At 39.4% G+C, this 27,311-nt stretch overlaps 3 protein-coding genes across 5 annotated transcripts in view; 2 read left to right on the top strand and 1 right to left on the bottom strand.

Moving 5' to 3' along the window:
* LOC131217435 (uncharacterized) overlaps window positions 1-6,043 on the top strand; it is a 40,177-nt gene extending 34,134 nt beyond the window's left edge. The window contains exons 3-4 of the mRNA XM_058212356.1: window positions 5,579-5,917; window positions 5,975-6,043. Of these exons, the coding sequence (XP_058068339.1) occupies window positions 5,579-5,917; window positions 5,975-6,043 (408 nt within the window). The remainder of the gene's footprint in view (window positions 1-5,578; window positions 5,918-5,974) is intronic.
* A 350-nt stretch (window positions 6,044-6,393) lies between these two features.
* Window positions 6,394-27,311, top strand: part of LOC131258182 (uncharacterized) — a 67,400-nt gene continuing 46,482 nt past the window's right edge. Inside the window, exons 1-3 of the mRNA XM_058259297.1 lie at window positions 6,394-6,885; window positions 15,638-15,704; window positions 16,560-16,808. Coding sequence (XP_058115280.1) covers window positions 6,509-6,885; window positions 15,638-15,704; window positions 16,560-16,739 — 624 coding nt within the window. The 5' untranslated portion in view covers window positions 6,394-6,508 and the 3' untranslated portion in view covers window positions 16,740-16,808. The remainder of the gene's footprint in view (window positions 6,886-15,637; window positions 15,705-16,559; window positions 16,809-27,311) is intronic.
* Window positions 23,593-26,951, bottom strand: LOC131258180 (uncharacterized). 3 transcript variants are annotated; one of them, XM_058259294.1, is made up of 9 exons: window positions 26,725-26,951; window positions 25,848-26,398; window positions 25,634-25,738; window positions 25,469-25,540; window positions 25,122-25,385; window positions 24,819-25,028; window positions 24,326-24,380; window positions 24,185-24,248; window positions 23,593-24,111 (listed from the first exon to the last, which is right to left on the bottom strand). In XM_058259294.1, the coding sequence occupies exons 1-8, from the start codon at window positions 26,810-26,812 to the stop codon at window positions 24,214-24,216; spliced, it is 1,380 nt and encodes a 459-aa protein (XP_058115277.1). In that variant the 5' UTR covers window positions 26,813-26,951; the 3' UTR covers window positions 23,593-24,111; window positions 24,185-24,213. The 3 variants fall into 3 exon arrangements, with proteins under 3 accessions (XP_058115277.1, XP_058115276.1, XP_058115278.1); XM_058259293.1 differs by having other exon boundaries at window positions 24,342-24,380; XM_058259295.1 differs by having other exon boundaries at window positions 24,038-24,101.

The raw sequence follows: 27,311 nt of genomic DNA, 5'->3' as shown, positions 1-27,311 counted from the left end.
TGAGAGTTTGAACATTTGGCCGTCGATCGATCGAGGGTTGCTTGATCGATGTCAGTCGATTGATGCTTAGATCGATAATGTGCGCGATTTTGCATAATCACGTGATTAATTTTTTATTCTGGGTGTTTTACTATAAATATGGGTGTAATACGAGGTTAGAGTAACGAGGGAATAGCTTAAACATTTCTAAAACGGTTTTGAAGGGAAACCAGGGTTTTTTGAAGGGTTTCATATCTGTAAGTAGATTTATCTCTTGTAATATCGTTTCATAGTGGATTTTGCTATCGCTTTGTACCATGGTTTTTTCCCTTGAGGGTTTTCCACGTAAAATTCGTGTGTTCCTGTGCATGCTTTGTTGTGTTTGTCTTTTGCGTCTTGGATTCAAATTCGGAGTTTGCTTTTGCGGTCCCCCAACACACAAGAATCATGATTCTGCATGAGGGTAATCATTACTTTGCTGATATATCTCTATTCGAATAGCCACTACCTAATTGTTAGGAGAATTCGGTTTATTGGATTAGAGATGATTTTTCTTTTTGGTAAAGATTGAAAATACTCTTGATAACCAACAATCATGATCTCTAATACATAGTTATGATTAACTAATAGGAGATGAACTCATTTTTAGGCATTTACCAATCAGGCCCTTAGAATATGCTTGGATGGATTTTTAACTTCATTTTACTCTATTTGATGTGCAAACTTAAAAGATTCCCTTTTGCAGTTTTGTTTGGAAATGCACAGCGCTCTCTCAGTTCCAAAGTACAGATTTGGGAATTTGCAAATTGTGGATTGCGCCGAAGCTAGTTTCAATCGTGGTTGGGTTTTGCTGCCATTTACTGAATGATTAGCATTGGCTGGTCAATGTGACTCCTGAGAGACATTGTGGGGCACACAAGATGAACAATTTAGATGGATGGTTAGACCTCTGCTGTTACAACTGATCTAGGATTGTCTGTTCAGTGGTCATAAACTGAGATTGGTAATTATTTGGGAGACATGGGCAATACAAAGCAGCGTATTTGGATGGCTACTCTCTTCACACATACCAATGTTTCATTTGAAAATTTGAAAATTTGTGCCAATCGATCCCTTGAACTTTGTTTGGTGGGATTAGCTGGTTACCAATTTTAAAAACTTATGATTGGCGAGCGCCGCATTGCATATGCCATTGCTCCAAATGGGTTGAGCCCGATCATCAGTTTCTACATTGTGAGGTTCTCTCGTGGCTGTATTTCTCTTTTTGCATAGCGGAGTAAGCGAGACATTGTGGCGGATTGTGTGAATCCGGGATTTCGAGTGTAGACAGTTGATACCCTATACATTTTTTATTTATTTGTTTGCATAGTCTATAGTTTCCTAGTTCATACAATTTAACTAAGTTTTTAACAAAGTGCTATATGTCAGCATGTATGGATGGTTCTATCTCTACTTGCTTTATGGTCATGTTGGTGCTTTTGTGTGTTGAGCATTTGCCCCTTAGACCATTGGATGCATTGACTGATACTATCCATTACAATGATGCAAAACCCAATATGTTCCTTTAATCCATATGAACCAACATGTTATGAAAATCTAAAAGGGTAGGATATTAAAACTTATTTAATCTTTTTATCTGTGGATAGATTGAGAAAGGAGGAAAGAGAAAACATAGAAGAGAAGAGAGAGAATGAGGATTAGGGTCACACGTCCTCACTTCTCTTGAGTCTTTTAACACAATTGTCAATATTTACAAGAACGCCATTAATAACAAAAGCAAAAATACCCATTACGTCGTTCTTGCTGCCAATTCAATCAAACAAGGCCACACGTGTGATTGAGGGCTTTTATTTGGAAGTCGTGTGTGGGTATGATTGCTTGGGTGTGCCAGAGCCTACTCGATTGAAGGGTTTGACCGAATTGCTGGTGTCCCCCGTGTCGAGACGGACAGATTGGAGACTGGACAGGATCCAGAGTCCTCTCGACCACCAGTATTGCTCCCCGTTCAAGCGATTTATGAAAGGATAGGGGTTAGCCCTACTGAATAAGTTCCTTTTGCCTTGTGACAATAGACGTGAGTCTACAACCTTAAGGACTTTTTCTTCCACCTATCTTTAGGTTTGTGTATATCTCAAATGAACAAGAGTGTACAGATAAATTGAAAGAAAGGCTAAAAATTGCCGACTATATTAATGTTTGAATGTATGGCCCATTACAATTGACAAAACAATTAATAACCAAAAAAATAACCAAAAACAGGAAAGATAAATACTTGATGCATATATTAGAACAGACGATCAAGGTGGGTGGTTAGCAGGATATGACCGGATTGGTATGATCAACTAAATCAGAACTTAGAAGATCATGATCCTACGACTTGAGGTTGATGATATTTGCTCTACTCCTATGGTACTGTAGCGGGAATCGCTATGCAGTAGTTATCTATGTTAGAACTAGGGTAGGCTAAACTAAGATAAAAGAAAGATAAAATGTAGATAGATGTGTTTGGCGTGGGGTCTCGATCTCATCTTTGTGTGCTCCTTTTATTGCTAGCTGAGGCGGTGAAAACCCCTCGCTAGGCTTCCTTGCTACTTCTAGGTCCTTCTCACTCACGTTGCATTTACGAATATGGGTATTTCCTTGATTGATCTAGAATTGCCAACTTACATTGGAAAGGAAGGACTCCAGTTAGATCCGGGCATGTTGGCTTCTCGGATCTTCTTCCATTAGCTAGTCCCACTATAGAGATGTTCGTGGCCCACTAAAGATCTGGCCTGGGGCCACCAAAGATTCCTATAATGAAGACAACTAGGCTAAGATCTGGGAACCTCAAGAGTTGTTCTAAGTCGATCATGGCCACTCAACGTCTCTTGACGGCCCACCTTGTTGACTTTAAGAGGTCCCGTTCCTTGATGGTTTGGAATGCTGGTGGGGATAGATGCACCGGATCACCAGATCCTGATCTCGCAATATCTTAATCCCGATCAAAGCTTGCCTTGGGATGTCTGGGTAATCCTTCTGTCTCTTCCGATCTCTGCGGCGTAGGATGGTTCGGATATGTCTGATACTGATTTGTTATCGGACGGACTTGCCTTCTCATCCAGCTCTCCCATTCTTTTAATTCTGATTCATGTACGGAAGGCTAGACCTGCTTGAGCCAATGTATTCATCCCTCCTGACTTGGGGTTTGAACCAAAGTCAGAGTGGGTTGAACATTGGTCCAATCTCCTGGTATTTGGAATATGCTCGAATACTGCTGGCTCTTTGAACGTCTTTGGGAAGATCTCCCATTTTGGAAGGATTGTGAAAATAGCTTGAGTCTCATATAGCCATACTGCATGCTAATTTTAGATCTACCCAGTGTTTTAAATAGCATGTAGCATATAGCGTGGCGTTTGGCCTTCTATAATGTGTAGTGTAAGCTAGCACAATCCTTAATATTTTTTTAATTAAAATAATAGCAATTATGATAAAATTTACAAAATGCATAATTTCTATGAGTTCTTGACTAAGAATCTGGATCATCAACCACTTTTTTCCATGCAAAATCTCTCTCTCTCTCTCTCTCTCTCTCTCTCTCTCTCTCTCTCTCTCTCCCCTATTAGATATCTCTAAGTGTGACCTCTTTTTTTTTTCTTTTTTTTTCCATTTATTGAAACATCACAAATTCATGATATAGTTCACAATTTGGATGGTTCGGATTGATCAAGTGACCACAATTTGGTTGGTCCAGATTAATTTAATGTGGTGCCACGTGTCATAGGTATAACTCATCACCATTCTAAAATAGGTGTTAAACTAACATAGAAAAAACACTTTAAAAAATGAGATTTCAGGTGGCTTACGCTATCTACGCTACACACTACACTACACCATGTAGCGTACGTTACATGTACTGTAGCTTACGCTACTAGGGAGTTACGCTACACCCTACGCTATATGCTATGCTACAACGCTATTGAAAACACTGGATCTAGAAACTCTCATATGCTCAGCATACCAGTGTCAATGCTATACAAGAGATGGAGGACCTTGGATCAGTCACACACACTACACTGTCTCTACCAGATATTGATCATAGAATTAAAGCTGGGTGGCTGAAGTGGAGATGTGCCTCTGGAGTTTTATGTAATCGCTACATACCAATAAAATTGAAGACAATTTTATAGGATGGCTATAATACCAGCTATGCTTTGTAGGACAAAATGTTGGGCAGCCAAAGAACAACATGTTCACAGTATGAGTGAAGCGGAAATAAGGATGCTGAGATGGATGATTGTAAGACAAAGACGGATAGAATTTGGAATGAATGCATTTGAGGGAACTTAGGAGTATCATAAATAGGTAATAAGATGAGGGAACATAGCTTTAGATGGTTTGTCCATATTCAATGGAGACCAAGAACTGCACCGGTTAGAAATAGTGAGTTGGCTCAAGCTTGGACGAGCCGTGTGGGGCCACCTCGAAGTGAGTTGGCTCAAGTTGAGGGTTCTAGAAGGGCAAAGGGAAGGCCCAAAAGGACGTGGGTGGAGGTATGTAAGAAAATACTCAAGGACTGATGGCTTAATTGAGGATATGGTCTGTGATGGAGTGGAATGGTGAAACAGGATTTGTGTAGCTGATCCCAATTAGTTGGGATGAGGCTGGATGATTATAAAAATATATCCTGCTAGAACGACCTGAAAAAACATTAATAAAACTAAAACATAATAATATTGACATATTATTTTGAGTAAAACCATTCAAGTTTAAAAGTCAACCTAAATAACATGTTACAAGCGGTACAAACAATCATATCTGCATATTTGACTTTGGTAAATGGGTAGTTCTATCCCCATTACCTGCATCACCTGTAACAGTTCCAATGTTTGGAATTGCAGCAATTAAGATTGTCTGGTGGAGAAAGATTTTTTTTTTTTTTTTTTCTTTATAACAACATTAATGGTCAACCTCCTTGTAAACATTAAAAAATGGTCACAAAAACTATTAACACATGCACATGCACTTCCAATTTTTTGAAAATGGCTGCCTTCTCCCTCTACAAACACATCCTTCATTCTGCTACATTGATAATTGGCTTGGCTTGGCAAAGTTGAGTGCTTTTCAATTTTCTTTGTCATCTTTCTGGACATTACTGGATGATTCTGATAGGCGTAGAAGTCTTTATTCAGAGAACCTTGCTAAGCCCACATGTGCCTCTATTTGTGGCTCTGGAATGTTTGGCAGACATACAATCTGTCGATCAGATGGGCTGAAATGTGTGGGTGACCTGGCGTGAAAAATAAGGCCAGTCAGCTCATCAGGTGAGCCTCATGTTTATGAAGACAAGGGACATATTTAGAGAAAAAAATGAGCCAACTCTCCACAGTCAATGTACAGATGTGGCCCACCAGATGAGTTGGCAGGTCTGATTTCTGGTCAAGGTCATCTATTTGGTTGGCCCGCCTGCTGAACACTCCCATGCCACATTTGCCTTGTTGACATGTGTGGGCATGTGTACTGGTGCATGTGGGCTTAGAAGAATTCTTCTGTATATGTTGGCCATATCTAGCTTCTCTGTGCTGGATATTCAACTGTTCTGATGGGTCTGTTATCTCAGGTATACTCTTCAGAACATACATTTGACAAAGGAGAAGAACAGTGTTTGTGCGAGTTTGTTCTTTTCTGGCAACATGGTCCAATTGCGGGGACAAAGACGTTAACGAGTATTGAACACATTTGCCTTATACAGCCTGGAAGTGCACAAAATGATCCAAATCTGGATTTCTTTTTCGAAATATCAAGAAAGAAACTTGAATTGGGTTCACATCGTCCTTCTTTCGTCACTGAACATGAAATTTCAGCAAATGCATGTGCTGCATGTTTTAATGAAACCTGTGGATCTGCTGTCAAATGTGAGCCCAACATGCGTTATAAACCTCAAACATTCAATTCTAAGGTAGGTTTCTCTAGAATTTCCACACAATCCTGGACTTATTCTTCTGCATTTTGCCAGAATAACGTAGATATATCTGGAAATAAGATGGGAATACTTGGTTTTGCACCATTTCAAAACTGGGGATGACTAACTAATCTAGAGATCCTCGCTATCCAATTACACACCTCAAATGAAGAGTAACAAGAGAATGGTCACTGTCCAAATAGTAAGACTGATACTAAAAAGTCAAGATACACAATAAGGTCCATGCACAGTGGGGCATATGATTTGGATGGTTGGTATTAACTTGCACATGCTCTGCATGTATGTTGGATGAGTCACTACCATTTAGAAAATGGCGGGAGATAACACATAGTTGTCTAGTCCTCTAGAATTAAATGGCACATCATATGGTTTTCTTTGTCTAGCAGCTTGAGTATTCAGTTTCTGGAGTTTCTTCATGCAATCAACTGATAATTGCCTCATGCGGTCTCTTATGTCTTTGTAGGAAAAGAAGAATCCTAGGCAGGGCCATGTACCGCAAACATTTAAAGGTTATCTTCTATTTGCAGTTAAATTTGTCTCAAGTACAAGAAGGCGAGATCTGTCCTAATGTGCACCCTTTTTTTTTTTCTTTTTTTTTTTTTCTGTTTAAATTTTCACAATGCAGGGTATAGGAATGTTAGGAAAAAGATTGGACAGGATATGGACTTGGGAGGTGGTGAATATTTTTTTACAAAGAGTCTCAAGGAAACCAGAAATTACCATTATATCATGATTGAGAACATGGAAACAGATTTACCATCGTCGGTCATTGTGGATTTCATATATCAACAAACTTCTGTTTCATCACACGCCTATGTAACCCCCAGCTTATTATCAGAATCATATACACGGGGAACTATCTTTTTGGATGGTCAAGAGAAGCTTGAGAAGTTATCTAGGTTTTTACACAATCCCGCTCATCTCATCATGTCCTCAAGAGGAAGGTATTATCTTGTTCTGCCTAAGGTTTCCTTTGCAGTATTAATAATGAGTTACTATATGATTGGGTTGAAGGAAACAGCAATTTTTATTTTTTTTTATTTTTTTGTAATGGTACAAGTGGGACTCACCTTGTGGGAGAATAAGTTGCTGATTTGGCCGGGCCCATGACCGAATGAAGCATACATATACCTGATCCTAGCCATCCAATGGAAATGGTCAATTGCTAGTAGTCTATAGAGATCATGGCATAGAGAAAGGGAAGAGAAAGGAAGAAAGTGAGACGAAAAGAATGGAAAGTGTGATTAGGTAGGTCACATGCTCCCACTCCCATGCTTTAGTAATAAAATACATAATGGCAGAACTTCCCCCATAATACAAAATGCTCGGGTAGACCATATGTTCCACATTGCTCGCCAAACTTGTCATATAGCTGTATGACCCATAATACATCAACTTTAACACTTACGCTAAAGCTGGTGTGTAGATATCATTGATGTCCTGCTTGTAGTAAACTTGATTAAATTGATTTGCATCCAAGTTCTTTGGTGAACATATCTACAAGTTGATCTTGAGATTTAAGATATGAGTCAAAATTTTGTTGTTGGAGACCTTATCGATGAAGTGAAAGTCAACCTCGTTGTGGTTGTTTCTTTCATGAAACACTTATACTGGAAATATTTGATGCCACATGATTCTCAACCACTCTAGCTCACAAATAGTGCCATGGCCTTGACGTCTTGTACTTTTCTTCTGCATAAGACCACTCCACAATACTTATCTTTTTTACTTTTCCATGTGGCTAATTCCACCCACAAATGTACCGCATTGAATTTTAGATCACATTTCAGATGGGGATCTAGCCCAATCTGCAGCCCAGTAACCTTTCAATATGGAGATGACTATTAGGCTTTTATAAGATTTTCTCTCAAGGGCTAATGCAATTAAATGCTCCAAGTTCGGTCATAAGTTTATAACATGCATGGGAGTGTACATAGGTATATGCGTTATGTGTGCGCCCATGAGTTTCTGTAGTCATGAGTGTTGTACTCTATATGTCTATAAAACTCATGCACAGACACACCTCTTTACATGATTTAACCCATGATATTATGACTACAGAGAATAGGGACACGCTTACTCTTTTAAAGAAGATAATTAGGGCAATTCTTATGGAACCAAAAGGAGATGGTATTTGTGAAAGAAAAAGAGAATGAGGGTTTTCTGGCTTTTTCTTTCTTAAAGAAGAAAAGAATTTGAGAGAGAAGAAAAGAGTACCTAGGGTTGGAGAATGAGGGTTTTTTGTCTTTTGTTTTCTTAAAAGTAGAAAAGAATTTGAGAGAGAAGAAAAGAGTACCTAGGGTTGGACGTCCATGGTACAATTACATCTATGCCCTTAAGATGAGAGATTAAAGAGAGACGAGAGGGCAAATAAGGAAATAAGAAATAAACTATTAAAGCCTAAAAGACAAGGACTTTAGCAGATAGCTCATAGGCTTAATAGGGCCCACACGCACACACACCTATGCTCCCCTCATGTTAAGGCATAGATATCGATCATGCCTAGCTTGCCAAGAACACTTGGTCTAACTTCAACAATAAGAGCCTTAGTGAAGATATCCACCATTTGTATAGAAAATGGAACAAAAGGAGTTGAAATAATGTCAACAACAACCTTCTTATGAATAAAGTGACAATTAGCGTCAATATGTTTTTTTCGCTCATAAAAAACTGGATTAAAAGTTATGTGAATGACATCTTAATTGTTGCAATATATTGGCCTATGTGTCTCCATAGGAAATCCTAATTCAATAACAAAGCTTTTTAACCACATAATTTCATGTAACATATTTGCTATAGCACGGTACTTCGCCTTAACATTGAATCAAACAACAACTATTTGCTTCTTAGCGTTCCAGGTAACTAAATTACCGAGGAAAAAAGTATAATAGCCTATTGTAGATCATCAATCGTCTTGTGAACTTGCCCAATCTGCATAAGAGTATCCTTCAATATCAAGGTTATTATGACAACTAAATAAGATGCCACGTGTCGGAGATGTTTTAATGAAGTGCATAATGCAACGAACTGCTTCAAGGTGACCATAACGGGGAGCTTGCATGAACTAACTAATCAAACTCACTACATGAGATAGATTTGAGCGAGTAATCGTCAAATATATCAATCTTCCAACCAATCGCTGGTACATGCGAGGATCATCAAGTTCCCATAATTTGTTCTGAGCTTCTTATTAACTTTCAATGGGGAATTAATAGGTTTGACACCAAGATTACCAGTTGAAGTTAACAAATCAATTGCATATTTTCATTAAAACAAAACTAATGCCCTTCTTAGAATGAAAGACTTCATTTCTAAGAAAAGATTTGAGTGGTTTTAAATCTTTGATGTCAAACACCTTGCTCAGATATAATTTTACCTTAGAAATACTATCAACATCATCTCCTATAACAAAGATATCATCTACACATGCCTCTTAAAAATGGTCCTTTGCACACACTTCAAAAAAAAATGATCGAAGTGAATACGAATGTATCCAACACGAATCAAGGCCCCATTAAACTTCATAAACTAAGTTCGAGGGGCTTGCTTCAATCCATTTATTACCTTTTAAAGATGACATACCGTCATTTACTTTTGCTTTCGAGCAAATCCAGGAGAAGGAAGCATATAGATTTCTTTAGTAAAATAACAATTTAAAATAACATTCTTAATATCTAACTGATATGGGGGCCAATGTAGATTGGTAGGAAGAGAAATGATCACACATGCAAAGTTCGTCTTAGCAACATGAGTAAATGTCTCAGAGTAATCCTCATCTAAAGTTGTAAAAATCCCTTAGCTACAATGCGGGCTTTATGTCGAGCTTTACTACCATTAGGATTTTACTATAGAGTATATACCCAACAACAAGTCACAAGATTCTTCCCAGCTGGTAACTCAGTTATCTCACATGCATGATTTTTATTCTTTTTCAAAACCTACCATATTTTCCTTCATAGCATGTTGCCATAGAGGAGAAATAAGAATTTCCTTAATATCTTTAGGAAGTGGAGAAAGAACACTCAAGAGTATAAACAAATGACCTGTGTTGAGGAGACAGTGATAGGAAAGAAAACATTGAATGTGATGAGAAAGTACACGGTCTTTTCAATTTTTTATCAGTAACAGGTATATCTAAGGAAGAGTCTAAATATGGATTAGTATAAGTAGGCAAACGAGTAAGAACATTATTAGTACCTGTTGCCTGTTGGCAAAGGAGTATTCTTCATGATGTCCAGAGAGATAGTATGAAAGTAGGAGATGATTTGATGACTAGGGTGTGGAGAAGAGTGAGAGAGAAGAAGAGAAGGGAGTTTTGGGAAAATGTTGTGCACATGCACTTACCATTAAATGAACCACTTAACACACACACACACACACACACACACACACACACTATACACTAACACTCTTTAGACTCCTCCTCAAGTTGGAACATAGATGTTGATCATGCCCAACTTGTCATGAACACGATGAAGAGCATCTCGACTTAAACACTTTGTAAGAACATCAACAAGTTGATCCCTGGATCCAACAAAAGGGGTGATGATTTCCTTAGAGGCAACTTTCTCCCGAATAAAGTGACAGTCAACCTCGATATGTTTGGTGTGCTCATGGAAAACAGGGTTATGAGTTCAAATGTCGCATGAGCCACATCACAATATTCTACTTCAACCGAGGACTGAGCAACAACCGGTTGCTTCTTGCTCTTCCATGTGACAAGATTGCCACCTAAGAAGGTGCATAAGCCGAACATAGAGCGATGATTATAGATACTACCTAAACAATCGGCATCGAAATAGCCAGAAAGATGAAGATGACCATGAGACTGAAAGCGGAGGCCAAGACCTGGGGCTGATTTAAGATACCAGAGTATATGGTAGAATAGTGATAAGTTGCGAAGAATGGGGAGCTTGCATGAATTGGCTAACAATGCCCACCATAAAAGAGAGATCAAATGAGCCGACCTACAAGGCGTCGATACATCCTAGGATCAGAAAGGAGAGTACCATCATCTGGCTGAAGCTTCTGTGAAGTATCCATAGGGGTGGTAGCAAGTTTACATCCTAACATGCTCATCTCCTTGAGAAGATCAAGAGCATATTTTTGTTATGACAAGACTACCTCAGATGTGAAGTGACCAACCTTAATTCCTAGGAAGTAGCGAAGAGGACTAAGATCCTTGATCTCAAACTTGGTCTTCAAAAATTCTTTAACATCCCCCATTCCAATCGAATCACTGCTGGACAGTAAAATATCATCCATATACACAATGAGAACCATGATGCCTGTCGATCAATGACATATAAAGAGGAATGGTCGTCATGACTATGAATAAAGCCAAGTTCTATAAGAGCTTGATTAAATTTTACAAACCATGCACGCAGGGATGGTTTGAGTCCATAAAGAGCATTCCTCAACTGACGTACAAGTGTAAGATTGTGAGAAGCAACAAAACCAGGGGGTTGATGCATGTAAACTTCCTCTGCGAGATCCTCATGAAGAAATGCATTCTTAACATCGAGTTGAAACAAGGGCCATGATCAATTGACGGTCAAGGAGATCATAACATGAATAGAGTTAAGCTTAGCCACCGGAGAGAATGTCTCGAAGTAATCCATGCCATGAGTCTGCGTGTAGCCCCTAGCAACAAGCCAGGCTTTATAACGATCAACGGAGCCATTTGGAAGGAACTTGATCTTGTAAGCCCATCGACATCCAACATGTTCGTGCCCCGGAGGAAGAGAAACTAGCTCCCAAGTATGAATCTTCTCAAGAGCAAACATTTTTTCCATCATCGCCTTTGTCCAGTCAGGACTTGGAAGAGCATGCGAGAAAGATTGAGGAATAGTCTGTGACGAAATGGAAGCTGCAAATGACTGAAAGGACGATGCAAAATGAACATATGAAACGAAATTGCTAATGGGGTGCCGAGTATAATATCCTGACCCTTTGAGCAAGGCAATGGGGAGATCCAGACTCAAGGTAGGGGAATCACTTGAGCCAACATCCAAAGTGAGTGGAAGGGTGGATGACTGAGTGTGCGAAGATTTATCTTAATGATGATGCACTTGCAGAGGCTTAGGGTCACTCAAATCACCTATAGGATGTGGAACGGTGGGGAGATGTCTCCCCATAATCACTAGTGGTAAGAGGAAGAGGATAACTGTTATGTTCCACCTGACTCGCAAGGGGATCACAGAGGGATCGACCTTGAGCTGAGAAAAATGAAACATCCTCAAAGAACATCAGCAGAGACATATTTCTTATGAGTCGAGGGGTCATAACACTTATATCCTTTCTAACAAAGAGTGTACCCTAAGAAGATAGATGTAGTTGCCCTAAGGCTAAGCTTATCATTACTACCATCCAAAATTTGAACGAAGCATATGTAACAAAAAACTTTAGGAGGTAGAGGAAATGGATTGTTATGAGAATACAACATAGTAAATGAAGATTTATAAGACAAGATACGTGAGGGTATACGATTAATAAGGAAAGTAGCAGTTAGAAGAGCATCACCCAAAAAATGTTTAGGTAGATGCATACTAAGGAGAAGAGTACGAGCAACTTCAAAAAGATGACAATTTTTTTGTTCTATGATATTATTTTGTTGAGGTGTGCGAACACACGATGTCTGAGAGAAAATATTATGCTCTTGCAAGAAGGACACAAAAGCAGTGGACATGTATCAGAATGGAGGGTTTTGATTGAGCTTTGAAATTGAATGCACACTTCATGATAAAACACATTAAACTCATCAGACACTTAACTCTTAGGTTTTAAAAGATAAACCCAAGTCATGCGTGAATAATCATCAATAAAGATGGCAAAATATTTAAATCCAAAAGTGGAAGTAATTAGGGCTGGTCCCTAGACATCCGAGTGTACCAGTTCAAAAGGGTGAGGTTTCCTCTCAGGAGAGCTATGAGAAAACGTAGTGCGATGATGTTTAGACAATTCATAAATATCACAACATAAAGGTTTAGTGACAAAGGAGGGAAATAAAAGTCTCAATCTAGCTAATGATGGATGGCTTAAGTGATAGTGCCATCGTGTTATGGACTCTCGATCTAGAGAAAGGGTAGTAGAAGTGATAACAGGTGTATCATTGAGAAGATAAACACCTCCTCACTCATGCCCCCACCAATCATTCTCTTCGTCTGTAGATCCTGAAAAAGACAATGAGAATGGAAGAAGGTAATGGAACAATTCAATGATTTACTAAGAGAGCTAACACACAATAAGTTTAATGGAAAATGAGGCACATGCAAGACTGGGGACAATGGTAAGGAAGGATAGAGAGATGGAACCAATTCCACAAATGGGAGTTTGGGTTTCATACTGAGAGTGGTGAGAAGGAGAATAAGAGGGAAAAAGTTGTGACTCACCAGTCATGTGGGAGTATGCTCCAGAGTTTATGGGCCCAAGAGGTAGGAGAGGAAGATGCAAGAAGAGTGGTACTTGACTGAGCTGAAGCTGCATGAGAAGGCTCAGCAACATCACGAACATGAAGTCGCATCAGTGCATCATATGTAGCTCGAGAAATGATAAGAAACTCCCCTGAGGAAGGCTACTCAAATGCAAGGGTGAAAGGTTGTCCCTCAGGAGCAGTTATGACAGTAACAGAAGTGGCGGTACACATTGGACGACCATGGAGCTACCAACAATAGTCAATAGTGTGATTGGTTCTACAGTGATCTCCCTCGCGGCCTCAACCACGACCACCATAACCAAAAGTGTGCTCTGAACTCAAAGATGGTGACCGAAGGCCAGGAAGAAGAGAAGATTGATCACCAACAAGGTGCATCGAACGCTCTGGTGGCACGAATGAATGTGAAGGAAGAGCGGAGATAGTAGCGCGCTAGCTCATGGCATAAACTATTGTCAACGGAAGAAGAGGATCCTTCACAACAACCGGACTTCGAACATTGAGGTAATCAGAGTTCAACCCGACTAGGAACTGCATGATGCGAGTGTCATCCCGCTACTTACGTGCATGTTCATGATCGCATTTACATTTGGAAGGAAGAGGTTGATACAGTTCCAGCTCATCCCACATGCCTCGAAGTGTCGAATAGTAATCTTCTAATGATTTTGAGTCTCGTTGGAATCGACCAATTTCTTGAATAAGTTGGAATACCTGTGAAAATTTTTGAGACTCGGAGAACATATCATAAAGTGTATCCCAAATGTCTTTAGCTGAGTATAAAAACTTCACTGAGTGACTAACTGAATAATCCATACTATTCAACAACCATGCAATAACTTTATTGTTCCCATTTGTCCAATACTTGTAGGCGGCATCTGTAGAGCTTGGAGGATCATCCAAAATATATGACAGTTTCTCACGGGCTCCCAAGAACACTTTTACAGATTGCGGCTATTGAAGATAGTTGTCACGATTCAACTTAATGGAAGTGATCTGCAGGGGGTTGGATTCAGGAGAGCCCATGCCAAGAGACGAGGGCTCATTGTCATCCATAGGAGGGCTCCAATTTAAAAAAAAAAAAAAAAAACTCTTTAACTAACTCCGTCTTACTCAATCCTTTAAGGAAATGGAAAACAAACCCCAAACAAAAAAAAATCCTCTAAACCAACACACAATGCAGTCAGATTTCACTCAAACAAGCCAAAAATGGCATGGCTGCATGTCTATTCGGGGGTAAAACCCACTTAAACATCAATCCTAACTAAAAACTCCTCCATGATTAGCTTGGGAGGAAGATTTCAATCCATCTTGAGAAAATAAACTGGAGAAAAACTTATCGATTTGAGATAAATCGAAGAAAATCTGATTGGGGGCTCGGTTTTCAAATCTCTTTATTTTGGCCAAAACACCATAAAAAAGGTCTCAAAATTTTCCAAAAAATAATGACTAATCCTCTAAAATCAAGATCTATCAAACCCCTAAACTTTCAACTCAAACGTGGTCCCACACCCTAGCTTACATGACTAGTATTTGCAATGGAAATGAAATATTAGTTTGATTAGTGGAAAATATTCCAACTACCATTGGTTCCCACGCTGCTAGCCTCCACCGTGGGTGAAATTTCAAGTATGTAATTTGGGTCAGTAGCAATTCATACCCATGAAACGCTAGAGCCCATCTCGGTCATTGATCTTTAGCAAGCAGTGTTGGTTAATTGACCCAAACACTTCTAACAACGAATGAGATTAGAAAATGATATGACTATTATATTTCTACATGGACAAAAGAAGAGCCTCAAAACAATGAAAATGGTGTCAGGAAATGTAAGCAAAATTGGGGCATTTGAAAACAAAACTTTCAATGAGAGAAAGGTTGTTGGAATTTGTAAACGAAGTGCAAAGTGTGCCAAAGGTTCCCGAACAGCACTATAACCCATTGAGAGTCCGAGACCTGAATGATCTTTGGCAGTAAAAAACCCTTTCCTAGCCACTATGCCAATTGGAAAGTTTTGGTCGGAAATGCTTTTTCAATTTATAAAAAGTAGTAGTTTGAAAACAACTTTGAAGGTAGGTCCATATTTTGATAGATAATCCCAAAACTGTGTTTGGTTTTGAAAATTCCCATCAATTTCCAAATGTACCTGTAACATTAAGTAGCATTTTGTATCTCATTTGCAATTTGGCAACTGCAAGTGCCTTAAAAAAATGTTTGCAAGTTTTTAATGTTCATATTTTGATTGTAAAAACAACTTTTCTTGTTTGTAGAGCATGGGTGATAGTTGAGAAGGAATGGAGACTAGGCACATTTGAAGGCTTGATGCACCAACCCAAGGTTAGTTTTCATGGCTGCATTTTGATATCGAACTATTTGTAGGTATATAAAACAAAACCGAAAGGGGAAAAAAAAAAAAAAAAAACTTTCTGCACCTCCCTGACCAAATCCACCCATATTGGGATTACACATTAATGGTTGATCAAGCTTGATAGATTCACCCTCTGAAACAATTAGTTCTGGTCCTGGAGGTATAATATCAACCACTTGGTGTCCATCCAATGCTTCAACTGTGGTTATTTCATGCCCCCCTTTTTCTTTACGTACTATTCATGCCCCCCTTCTTTGAGGTGAGTGGAGTTGGGGTTGGAGTTAAACATGCTTTTGATCCCTGCCTGGTGTCAGCATTCTTCTTCTTCTTCTTCTTCTTCTTTTTTAAGGTGAGTGGAGTTGGAGTTAGACATGCTTTTGATCCCTGCCTGGTGTCAGCATATGAGCTTTTATCTCAACCGTCCATCCTCTAATTGAAATTAAAGCACAATATTTTTGGTCTATACTTGGATTTGTAATGCGAAGCTAGATCAAATAATTTACTAATCAGGCCTACGAGTCAGATTTGGGCCATGCCCACTATTAACTGGACCTGAATTTAGGGCCTTGGCTGACCTAAATCTATCATGAGTAGGTGTGGGCCTGGACTAAAGTGGGCCTCAATTGAAAATGGTTTTCAAAATTTGGCCTGGACCGACGCATCTGCCAATTAGGCATGAAATTCAGGACTGGCCCCCACCCACGGCCCTAAAAATTAAGGCCTGAAGTCCGCTTATGATCAGTCAGACTTGGAACCTTTGACTGGTTAGCGTTAATGGTCTACTATTGATGAAATCATGACTAAATCTTGTGTGGTACATGCAGAAGAAACCACAGAACAAAAACGAAGACCATGTTGACAAAATAAAGGTTGTGCATAAGGGAACTATTGAGTATGAGAAGGGGAAGCAGGTAAGTGAATTGTTCATGGAGTTCTGTCAGCATCTACAGGGCCTCCACAAAAGACTCACACTGGAAGAGAGAAAGATCTTGCAATCAGCCTAGAGATCAATGGGAGTGGTGAAAGAAGTCCTGAGATCTTGTTTTTGTATGTGCAACCAATTCTGACTACAGGTATTTCTCAATCTTATTCATAGTATTTTTTGCATATAATTTTATTGTTACATTTGAATTGCCTGACCATCTTCATTCGAGAATTCACTTAAGGTTGCCTTTGGATGAACAAGTGAATTCAATTGCGATCGCTTGGTTTAGTAAGAGGTACTAACCAAAATTAGTGATATCCCCGAGTATTCATTACAAATTTATTAGTAGCTCTCAAATTGCAGTTAGGCTTGCAACTTGAGTTTGGGTCAACCTGAACCCGATGCAATTCGAGTTTGGCTCGGGTTGTGTTGTGTTGTCAAGGTTCTTGGTTGGGTTAGGGTTGGAAATCTCCAACCTGATTCAAATTCAGGTTGGGTTTGATTGAGCAAATTCGGTTCAGGTTTGGTCATTTGGGCCGGGTTGGTTTGAAACCGATTGGTTTGGGTCAGGTCTTAGTTGCATGATCCTTCTGATTAGGTGCCACTCACTCCCGCTTCAAATCCCCATTCTGGACTCTCGTTGTTGTTCCTGCTTTCCATCTATTTTATTTGTTTACATTTTGAAAGAGACGCTTCCCCACTCCTGCATTTGAATTCGTTGTTGCTTCGCCTCATGCTTTGTGCAGCTATAGGTCAAGTATGGAGGACTTTGGGTTGCGGATGCTCGGTTGGAATTTCGGTCGGGTTGGGTTACGGGTTCGGTCCTCTTGAGGTTGGGATGGGAGTGGCTTGGCTTGGATTCTAGGTCACCTAACCTGCTTGAGTTGCACCCCTAATTGTAGTAGCATTACTTTCGTCTCCAACTTGGAGCCTAGTTTTGTGTCTGAGAAGTCATTACTTTTCGGTAATTTCCACTTCATGAGAGCAGTTATTGCAATCCAATTCAATGGTGGATATCCACACACCTTACATGCTAATGTGACTCATGTGTGAGATTCAATCTGTCCATTCGATGGACCTCATTGTGTAGACAATGGGGACATCACGTGCACACGCACGCCCCCCCTACGCACGTATGCAAGGAGGAGGAGGGCCCCACCATCGATCTGGATCGATGACGACGTCCAGGGAGGCCCTCCAAGTTATAGGGCTGCGTTTTGGTTAATTAGAGTGAACCCGATAGTCATATGAATCCCACCATGGGTTCTCATGATCGTTGCCCACTATTCCAATTAATTTAGTACTTTGGGTTTTGCTTATTATTGTTATTAGGAGTATCATGGACGGTTTAAATTGCTTTGATTATTACTTCGTTGCCAAGTAATAGGTTGTGCACATGGGGCGAGTTTTGGGATATAGGGTTTTATTATAAATATGCACCCCTTGTAGTCTTTTTAAATCAATGAAGATTAATAAAATTGCTGCGTTTTTCTTCTCCTCTAAATTTATGAGTTCTGAAGATTCAATTGAGTGCGAAACGCTCCCTCCCTCGAAGGGCTGACTACCATGGTGCGAAGCCACACCTATCTCGATTCGCCCCACCTTCTTCCATCCATATTTCTCCTCCTACAAACATTCCATGTGCAAATCCATTAATATTTGTAGGTGTTTTTCTTTGTACAGTAGATTTCCAGAATTTGGCCCTGCAGGAGGGCTGAAATTTCGGTGGAGCACCACGCACAGTCGTGCATCGGATCGAGCTGAAATTTGTGGGTTGTGGAGTCCACCCTTGGCCGACCATGGGCAAGCTGGCCTTTTTCTAAATAGTGGGTCCCACACATGTGCGGCCGGGATCACACGCACGTGCGTCTGGGCCGTTGTTGTTGTTCACACGTGCGGTACTTCTTTGGTTTGTCTTTCTCCTCTCTTTAACTCCTCTTTTATCCAAAATCCATAAATCTAGATCTACACTACCAAAAAACAGGGCAACGCCGACGGCTAAAAGCTGTCGGCAATGACCTTCCCCGACGGCTTTTAGCCGTCGCATGGTCCGTCGGTAAAGCGTGCATCGGGAATGCTCGCCGACGGATAAAAACCGTCGGAGTTTTCGGCGGCTAAAATCCGTCGGCGTTATCGGCGGCGAACATCCGTCGGTGTTGACGGCGGCTAGAATCCGTCGGCGTTGTCGGCTGCTAGAATCCGTCAGCGTTGTCGGCAGCTAGAATCCGTCGGCATTATCGGTGGCTAAAATCCATCGGTGATTCTCATTAATTTAAAAAAAATAAAAATTTTGGATGATATATATGATTTTGATTTCTTCTTTTGTGTAGACTTTTCCTACTCAAATAAGTTAGTTCATTGCTTTGGAGAAATTGGCATATCTAGTTATGGATGTGAATTAATCAACACACACATCCAAAACTAAATATACCCACTTCTCCAAAGCTCTGAACGAACCAACCTATTGGAGAAGGCAAGTCTACACAATAATAGAAAAGGAAGAAATCAAAATCAAATATATCATCCAAATTTCAAATATTTGGATTGGATATATGCTTTAAAAAAAAGAAACCACATATCATTTAAGTCTTTGTTTTTTTTTTTGCTACCTGACCTGTGGGGGTTTTCTTGAAGTCTTTGGCTTTAAATCTAGAAATGCAGTCCACATTCAATTGATGGGCCCTAACATGGATGCCACAAAAAACTCACATACGCTTCAATTCTGATACAAAGAGTACAAGTGGGGGGCCCATAATTTTAGGGACGTGCAGTTGATCTGATGGATCCACCATGCATACTGCAAGAACCTTCCAGGCACTTCAACTCTAATGATCTATGCAAGTGGGACAGATGGTTAAGTGATCTGGAGCATTGATATGATGACCACATGGACATCACAAAAACCTCAGGGACAATTAGGCTGTGATGTGTCACAATACAAGCATTTTCATTTCTTAAATATTTCTACTAAACTTCGACAACCTCATGGACACTTTGATTCTAATAACCCACATATCTGTTTCTTTTCATATTTCTCATATTTCTATATTTCCACAAAATGTCTCCAGAATAATGCGTATATATTATAAAGCGTCAAAAGCTTATGGACACTTCATCCATTGAGATTTTTTATACCTGTGTCAATATGCATACTTTCTATTTTATCATTCCACTCATCGTGCAAATGACGTGTATGTTGTATCCATGTGGGATGTACCATGTTCTAAATTTGAGGGCAGTTTCCTCGCTGTGAGTACTAAATGAAATATTCACAATTCAATTTGCACGTGCATCGAAATGCAGGGTAAGCTAATAAATATAATGAGTATTGAAAGCTCGAGTAGGAATTAGTATCAACAAAAATTACCGTCATGTCCATTTGTGCTGATTACTTCTGGAATTCTTACATCACTTTGGCCTGCTTTGCTGGTGCCATTCGCTGAAAACACCAATGTATTTGGAAGGTCATAAGAGAATGTACAAGAAACATTCTACTACCCTAGGGGCCTGTTTGGCCGGCTGGATTACACGGGCTTAGGTGGGATGGAATTGCATCTGGTCACGTGCCAATTCCACTCTATGTTTGGGAAGAGTGGAATAGCTTGGAAGTAGGTTAGATGGAATCGTATTGGGTCCCGTGCCAATTTCACTCAATGTTAGCAAGTTGTGTAGGTCCCATCATGATGTGTGGGCTATCCACACCATCCACCCATTTTTCGAGATCATTTTAGAGCATGGGCCAAAAAATCAGGTAGATCTAAAGCTCAAGTGGACCCCACTATAGAAAGCAACGGGGATTGAATACTTACCATTGAAAACTTCTTTGGGGCCACATAAGTTTTGGATCTGCCTCATTTTTAAGCCCATGCCATATAATGAGGTTACAAAATAAATGAACGGTTTAGATATAACGCATGTGTGTTCTTCTCAATAGTTTCAAATGATGGTGGGTATATCCTTTCAATGTACCACCCTATTACAAACAAAGCAGGCAATTAAGCTTATCCAAAACTTGTGGCCCACAAGAATGTTTCAACGGTAGGAATTCGATCCCCACTGTTTCTGGGGTGTGGTCCGCTTGAGCTTTGGATCTGCCTCATTTTTCGATGCATGCCATAAAATGAGCTGGCAAAACGAATAATGGCATGAATAAAACACGGACATCAGTGGGTCCCACAGAGTCAGGTTGGGTCACTCAGCAATCCCGTCCCTACGAGAGGTGGGACCTGCTTCAATCGGACCTCCCAACCCACGCAGGAGAAGATTGTGGGACCTGGTTCAAGAGAACCTACACACAATCAGCTTCCATACACGATCCAAAGCTGGTGTTATTTGATATAATCACCAGCAGAATGCACTCCCAGCCGTTGTGCATTTACAAGTAATAAATCCAAACCGTTCAGTTGGTGGGACCCAGTATATGCAATTTTGTTCAGATCCTGAGCCCTGGTTGGTTGAAGCTGTTTGTACCATCTGACTGTTGACAGTTTTTCATTTCAACCATCATTACAGCATCCGTGGGGTCCATGACCACTATCAGAAAATTATCTAAAATGCTCCTCAGTCCCTTGAAAAGACAACTTAGAATATTTAAAGAACATGATAAGACATTTTAAAGGAAGTTGAGGTTTGCTCCTGTTGTTTAGATTTCACCTGTAAAAACCCTACAACGGCTTTAGATTTTCCTGCATCTTTTCCTCCTTTGATGTGAGTAGACAAGCCATGATCTTTGCTGCACTAAACCAAAATATAAGCACTTCTCTAATCAATGCTAAAGATCTACATTTTTCAATAACTGAGTTACTATACATATAAAAAAATAGTCTAGAGATGGCCAATATGAAAAAAAAAAAAAACAAAACAAAACAAAAGATATTAAGAATTTTGAAATTGATTCCATGCGTGCTCACATTTATGCTCCAGATAACCAAACTGCATCAAAATGTGATTAACCATTGCCTTGATAACCAAGTTGCATCAAAATGTGATCAACCAAAAAAGGAAGCTAATAATTAGAAAAGCTTGATTTTTTTAACTCAAAGTATCAAGATTCAAGAATCACATTTCATTGGTCATGGCTTTTAAAGGTATTGAATACAGTTTTTTTTTTTTTTTTTTCTTTTGAGGAGGGCTTTCATACATTTTCTTTTCTCATGAAAGGGATGACAATTCACAAAATGCAATATAAATGTCTTATCTGAATAGGCAAGGATTCTGCTCAAAGCCAACACTGATTTTGCCATTCCTTCATCCTATAGCCACTTATACATTAAATACCTATGTAACTCAATTGTCTTCGGTAAAATCAAATCACTGTCTTAAAAGAAATGCATATTTACATGAGTGATGACTCTTGTTTCAAACATGACTGCTTATCTTGGTTTCTACTTTTTAAGCTGAAGTGATTAAGTAATCTTAAACCAAACTCCCGAGAGACTACCTCGAGCAAGAGTAAGGATCCGTCGACAGTGATGTTTAAATGCCATACGTACAGTTCATAACCTCAATTCCATTGAGATGAAATGAGAACACAAATATTACCCTAATTCAAAACTTCTGCAGCCTCATGAATATTTCATCAGCAGACGTTCAATCCTCACATTTTTCAGCCCACTTGAATATTAGATTCTGCTCATTTTTTATCCCATGTCCTAAAATAAGCTAACAAAACAGATGGGCGCATCTCCAACTAGAACAGTAAGCAGCTTTGAGTGGCCACCATGATATATGTGTCCTATCCACACCGTCCATCCATTGTTTAGCATCATTTTAGGATATAAAAACAAAAATCAGCCAGATACAAGGATCAAGCAGACTACACAATGGGGACTAAACTCTCGCCGTTGAAAACTCTCAAGCAAACTACACTGGTCTTGTTTGAAGGAAAACATTCTGCTAACATCAATCTTACGATTAAAAAATTGTAGATTTTTGAGAAACTGGGTTGATTACCTTGAAATCTTCATATCCTACCTCCATTGCATCTTCAAGTGCAGAAAGACCAGGTTGCACCTGCAAAAAGGGAACCCAAATAGCATGACAAGGATTTCAATACTCAAAAAAGGGTAGAATTACTCTAGTGATGAAGAGAGACGGCAAAAAATAGATAGCTCAATGCAGGTTAATAACTAGTATTTCTGCTAACAAGGTGTTTCAAATCCCAAATGTGTGTACAACCCAAGCTCCTTCATGCAACCACATATGGCAAATTGACATGAGTTCAAGATACAGAGAACTGGATGGGCAGAAAAAAAAAAAAGTTGCTAAACTTCCCTATTTCAAATGTTATGGTCAACAAGAATAGAGCAGCATGAATGTTAGGATAGGACATTTGCAAGCTGGTACTCAATTGGTGGACAACTTGGATCTTGCACTTGTGTTCTACATACCAACCTTGTCTGAACTCTGAAGCAAATCTCAGGAAGGGGAGATCAACCAGCTCCCTCCCAGTGATAAGCTTAGGAAACTGCTCCATGCTACAGAAAATTCATGATGTGCCACTCCCCTCATCTGAGAATTGGATGGCATAGATAGACATTACCTGCCTTGGACAAAAGGTCACCGTAGTTCTAGGAACCTCATGCAACACATTCTGTAATAGCCCACTACCATTTGAATTGCACATGGTATAGATTGCAATCATCAAATGAGAGAGAAGCCCACAACAGTAGATCTGTGCTAAAAACAATAAGAAAGTAATCTGCTGGACACAAACACAGACACAAACACAATCTAAAAGTAATCTGCTGGACACAAACACATCTCATGGACACGCACGCCACGCATGTGAAATATCATTTTCAAACCAAACTACACTTGCTATTTTCAAATCTCACGCGGCTACTTCAATCCATCTTCCATTTTCTTCTTAACAAGAAAATCCATATTTACTAATTTTCCCAATTTTCTATTCTTCAAAAGAATGAGTTCAGACTCCGAAAGCGTCGGCTCCAACACTCGTACTTTCAGCCCAAACCCTAACCAAGAAGGACTCCAAAATTACCGAGTACTCATAAACATTCTTTGCAAGCATTTTCTGTCTATGTGCATGACGACCATACTGTTAAGATCAATCCTCTTATTTGCGCTCCCCTAGGTGTGGATTTTGATAAGGATTGCGTTCATATCTTACTTCATAGATCATATTTCGAGATAAAAGGTGTCAATTATATAAAAAATTATAATTCAAAAACAGACAATAAAGAGCAAAAATTCTGATTATAAAGGTGATATTTAGAGTTAAGTTTACCTTCATTGTCATGTTGAAACCGTTCCTTGAATACAGGGACGTCCCTTATTGATCTAAAACATTTAAAGAGAATTACAATTAAAAGAAAGAAAGAAAGAAGAAAAGAAAAAAGGCAAGCAGGTAATTAGACACTCAAATGCAACCAAAAAGAAAAATATAAACTTATCTGGTTAACTCCCCCTGAAGTGACACCTACACCAACCTGCAACAACGGAAACTAGATCAGTCCCTAATGTGTACTTAGCAATCGAGGCATCAAAAAAATGTAATAGTACCTTTGGGGTGAGAACCAGCTAGTGCAACTTCAGCAGATGATCCTGCAACACTCAAAACCAGATCCTGCAAATAAGAGTACTTCTAGCATCAGCATCTTGCTATTTAAATGATTTTAAGATAGCCAGAGTAAAACCATTTACCCTTGAAGTAACTTACAGCAGATGATACTCTGTTTGAGGTGTAATTTCTGTACACCTGCTGGTGGCGCATTCTCTGCAACAGCTGCCATGGATGATGAAAATTCCCTACAGTTCTCTCTCTCTCTCTCTCTCTCTCTCTCTCTCTCTCTCTCTCTCTCTCTCTCTCCCACAAGTGCAAATTACACTTAAAGAAGTGAAAATTATTACAAATCTTTCAATTCCTCAAATGGAGGCTGAAAATTGAAATGCCAACCAAATATATCAATGTATAAATGTGGGTGTTAAATCCATTCCATTCAATATATGTGGGTGTAATCTGAAGTGAGTGTTAAATTCATTCGATTCCATAATATGCATGCATCTGTCTATGTTACTGTATAGTTTAAAAACAAAAGTTAATTGTGTTAGTTATTGTAATGTCTAATATTCATAAACATCACGGATAGATGGTTAGAAATAGCTTGGGCCATACGACAAATCCTCCTACACCGACCTCTCCAAGCGTATCATGATAACCATCTTCCTTCCATAACTCTGATTGCGGAGCTATAATCTCCATCAGGACAACACTAAAATTTCCATCGTCCATTTCTGCTCCATGGACACAGGTTTTTGGATCCACTGCATGCACCTCACCACGAGCAATTACCCGTTTCTTCCAATCACAGAGATCGCATCTCTTGCCAAGATTTACCAAATCAGGCTACATGTACACATATAACATGTCGTTAGTATTTTTAAATGGAAGTGCATATAATCATAAGCTTAAATTAGTATTAGAGAAACACATACATACCGACGATGCATGACTAGATTTAAATGGAGGAATTGTCGGTGGAGCCACATCCCCTTGTTCCCCTTGCTTATCTACAAAGCATTGAAACTTCTGGTGGAGATCTCCTAGGCTTTTCTGCATTTCATCTAATTTATCTACCAAATTATCTCGTTCCCGCGACACCACACCGAGCTTATGTACAATAGGTATTGTCTTCTTCAATGTAATCTTGCCTACATTTCCACCTATCCCCTGCATGCGCCCTCTACTATCACTCCCAATTGACTGTAAACAGAATTGCAATTAGATTTATCAGAGAATGCATAAGTCTAAATAAACTCAAGTATTTGAAGGACATGCATATATACCTGTGTAAGGGCATCATCTACACTGGTCATCCGAGATGCGGGATTACTACTTTGAATTGATTTTATTTTTTCCTATGACAACATCTAAAAGAAAAATTATAGTGCGGGAAAGAAGCATTTAAAATTCACATGGATAATGAAAGGCTGTACGAGGGTTGCACTTACAAAGGTTTCTAGAAACTGCACTTTGTTATCCTTTGTTGTATGGGCTCGGATGTACACCTCAGCCCTACCAACCTCGGCATCAGTAGTAAGATTCCTCTCAATTGCCTTTTCCCCATAACATCCATGCCAAAACACATAAATAATGAAATTAAATGACTAATAAATTGAAATAATCATCATAAATAAAGTAGAACTTTGTTATTTTAGGACGTACCATCTCATGGCGTGTGGCAGCCATGCTACGCCGACCAAGTGTAGAAGTGCCAACTTGTTTGGCCCAATTGGATGCATTTCTTACACTTGATTCCTTGAATTTATTAGTATTGCAATAATCCACGAAGATCATCCAATCCTCAAGAGGGACACCAATAGGGGCAGGATACGATTTCACAACTGCAGGATCCTTGTCCTTAATATACTTTGCATGCAAAGTGTTCTTGAAATTTCTCCAAGCAGCCTTACAGCGATCACGAATGTATGGTGACCACGCTTCTTGGTTATCCTGAAATTCATAACTACATGCCAGGATATCACTGACCCTCTGAATGTATTGTGGAGGCACCAACCGAAAGTCTGTGTAGGTGATCGGAATGTGTGCACGGGTGAGAACACCAATGCTTGAATTGAATGCGATCTGATTTGCATCCCCTATATTCGGTTGCCCAAATTCATTAATCCCAATGACCCTTTTCACTGAAGTCCTCTCATGTAATTCTGAACCTCGGGTAGGACCTCTCTTCTTAGACGATGAAGATGACGACCTGCCTGCATAAAAAGAAAAATAGCTACACATGTTTCATCATCGCCAATATAAAAGATATTTTAAATCTAGACAATTAAGGAAAGCTATCTAATTACCTCTAGCATCTTTAGGGTCTGCATCTGCAGGGTCTGCATTCCCTAGCGGCTCTCAGCCGAATGCCTCTGCCTCTGAGTGAAAGATCATTTTAAAAGAAATGTTAAATCTAAACAGCTAACGAGAGCTATGTTATTACCCCTGGCATAAAAAGAAAAATAGCTACACATGTTTCATCATCACCAATATAAAAGATATTTTAAATCTAGACAATTAAGGAAAGCTATCTTATTACCTCTAGCATCTTCAGGGTCTGCATCTGCAGGGGCTGCATCCCCTAGCGGCTCTGCGCCGAATGACTCTGCCTCTGAGTGAAAGATCATTTTAAAAGAAATGTTAAATCTAAACAGCTAACGAGAGCTATGTTATTACCCCTGGCATAAAAAGAAAAATAGCTACACACATGTTTCATCATCGCCGATATAGAAGAAATTTTAAATCTAAACAATTACGAAAGGCTATCTTATTACCTCTAGCATCTTCAGGGGCTGCATCCCCTAGCGACTCTGCGCCCAATGACAGTGCCTCTAAGTGAAAGATCATTTTAAAAGAAATGTTAAATCTAAACGGATAACGAGAGCTATGTTATTACCCCTGGCATCTTTATAGGATGCATCCCTGAGCGGCTTTGCCTCTAGATCCATCTTCAAGATCTAATTTGTAACGTAATTACTATAAAATTTTCTATCCAAATAGCAAAGTACCAAGTATAATAAAGAGACGAGTAAATTAATTCATAAATTTTTTCTATCACATTAATATGATAATGGAAGAATCAAAAAGGGCATAAATCAAAATCGTTTCGTTACATGCATAATATAA

This window comes from Magnolia sinica, chromosome 10 (assembly GCF_029962835.1).
Source record: "Magnolia sinica isolate HGM2019 chromosome 10, MsV1, whole genome shotgun sequence".
NCBI classification, from domain to species: Eukaryota; Viridiplantae; Streptophyta; class Magnoliopsida; order Magnoliales; family Magnoliaceae; genus Magnolia; species Magnolia sinica.
The sequence above is the reverse complement of the archived record's forward strand: the minus strand, read 5'-3'. Positions and strand labels throughout refer to the sequence as shown.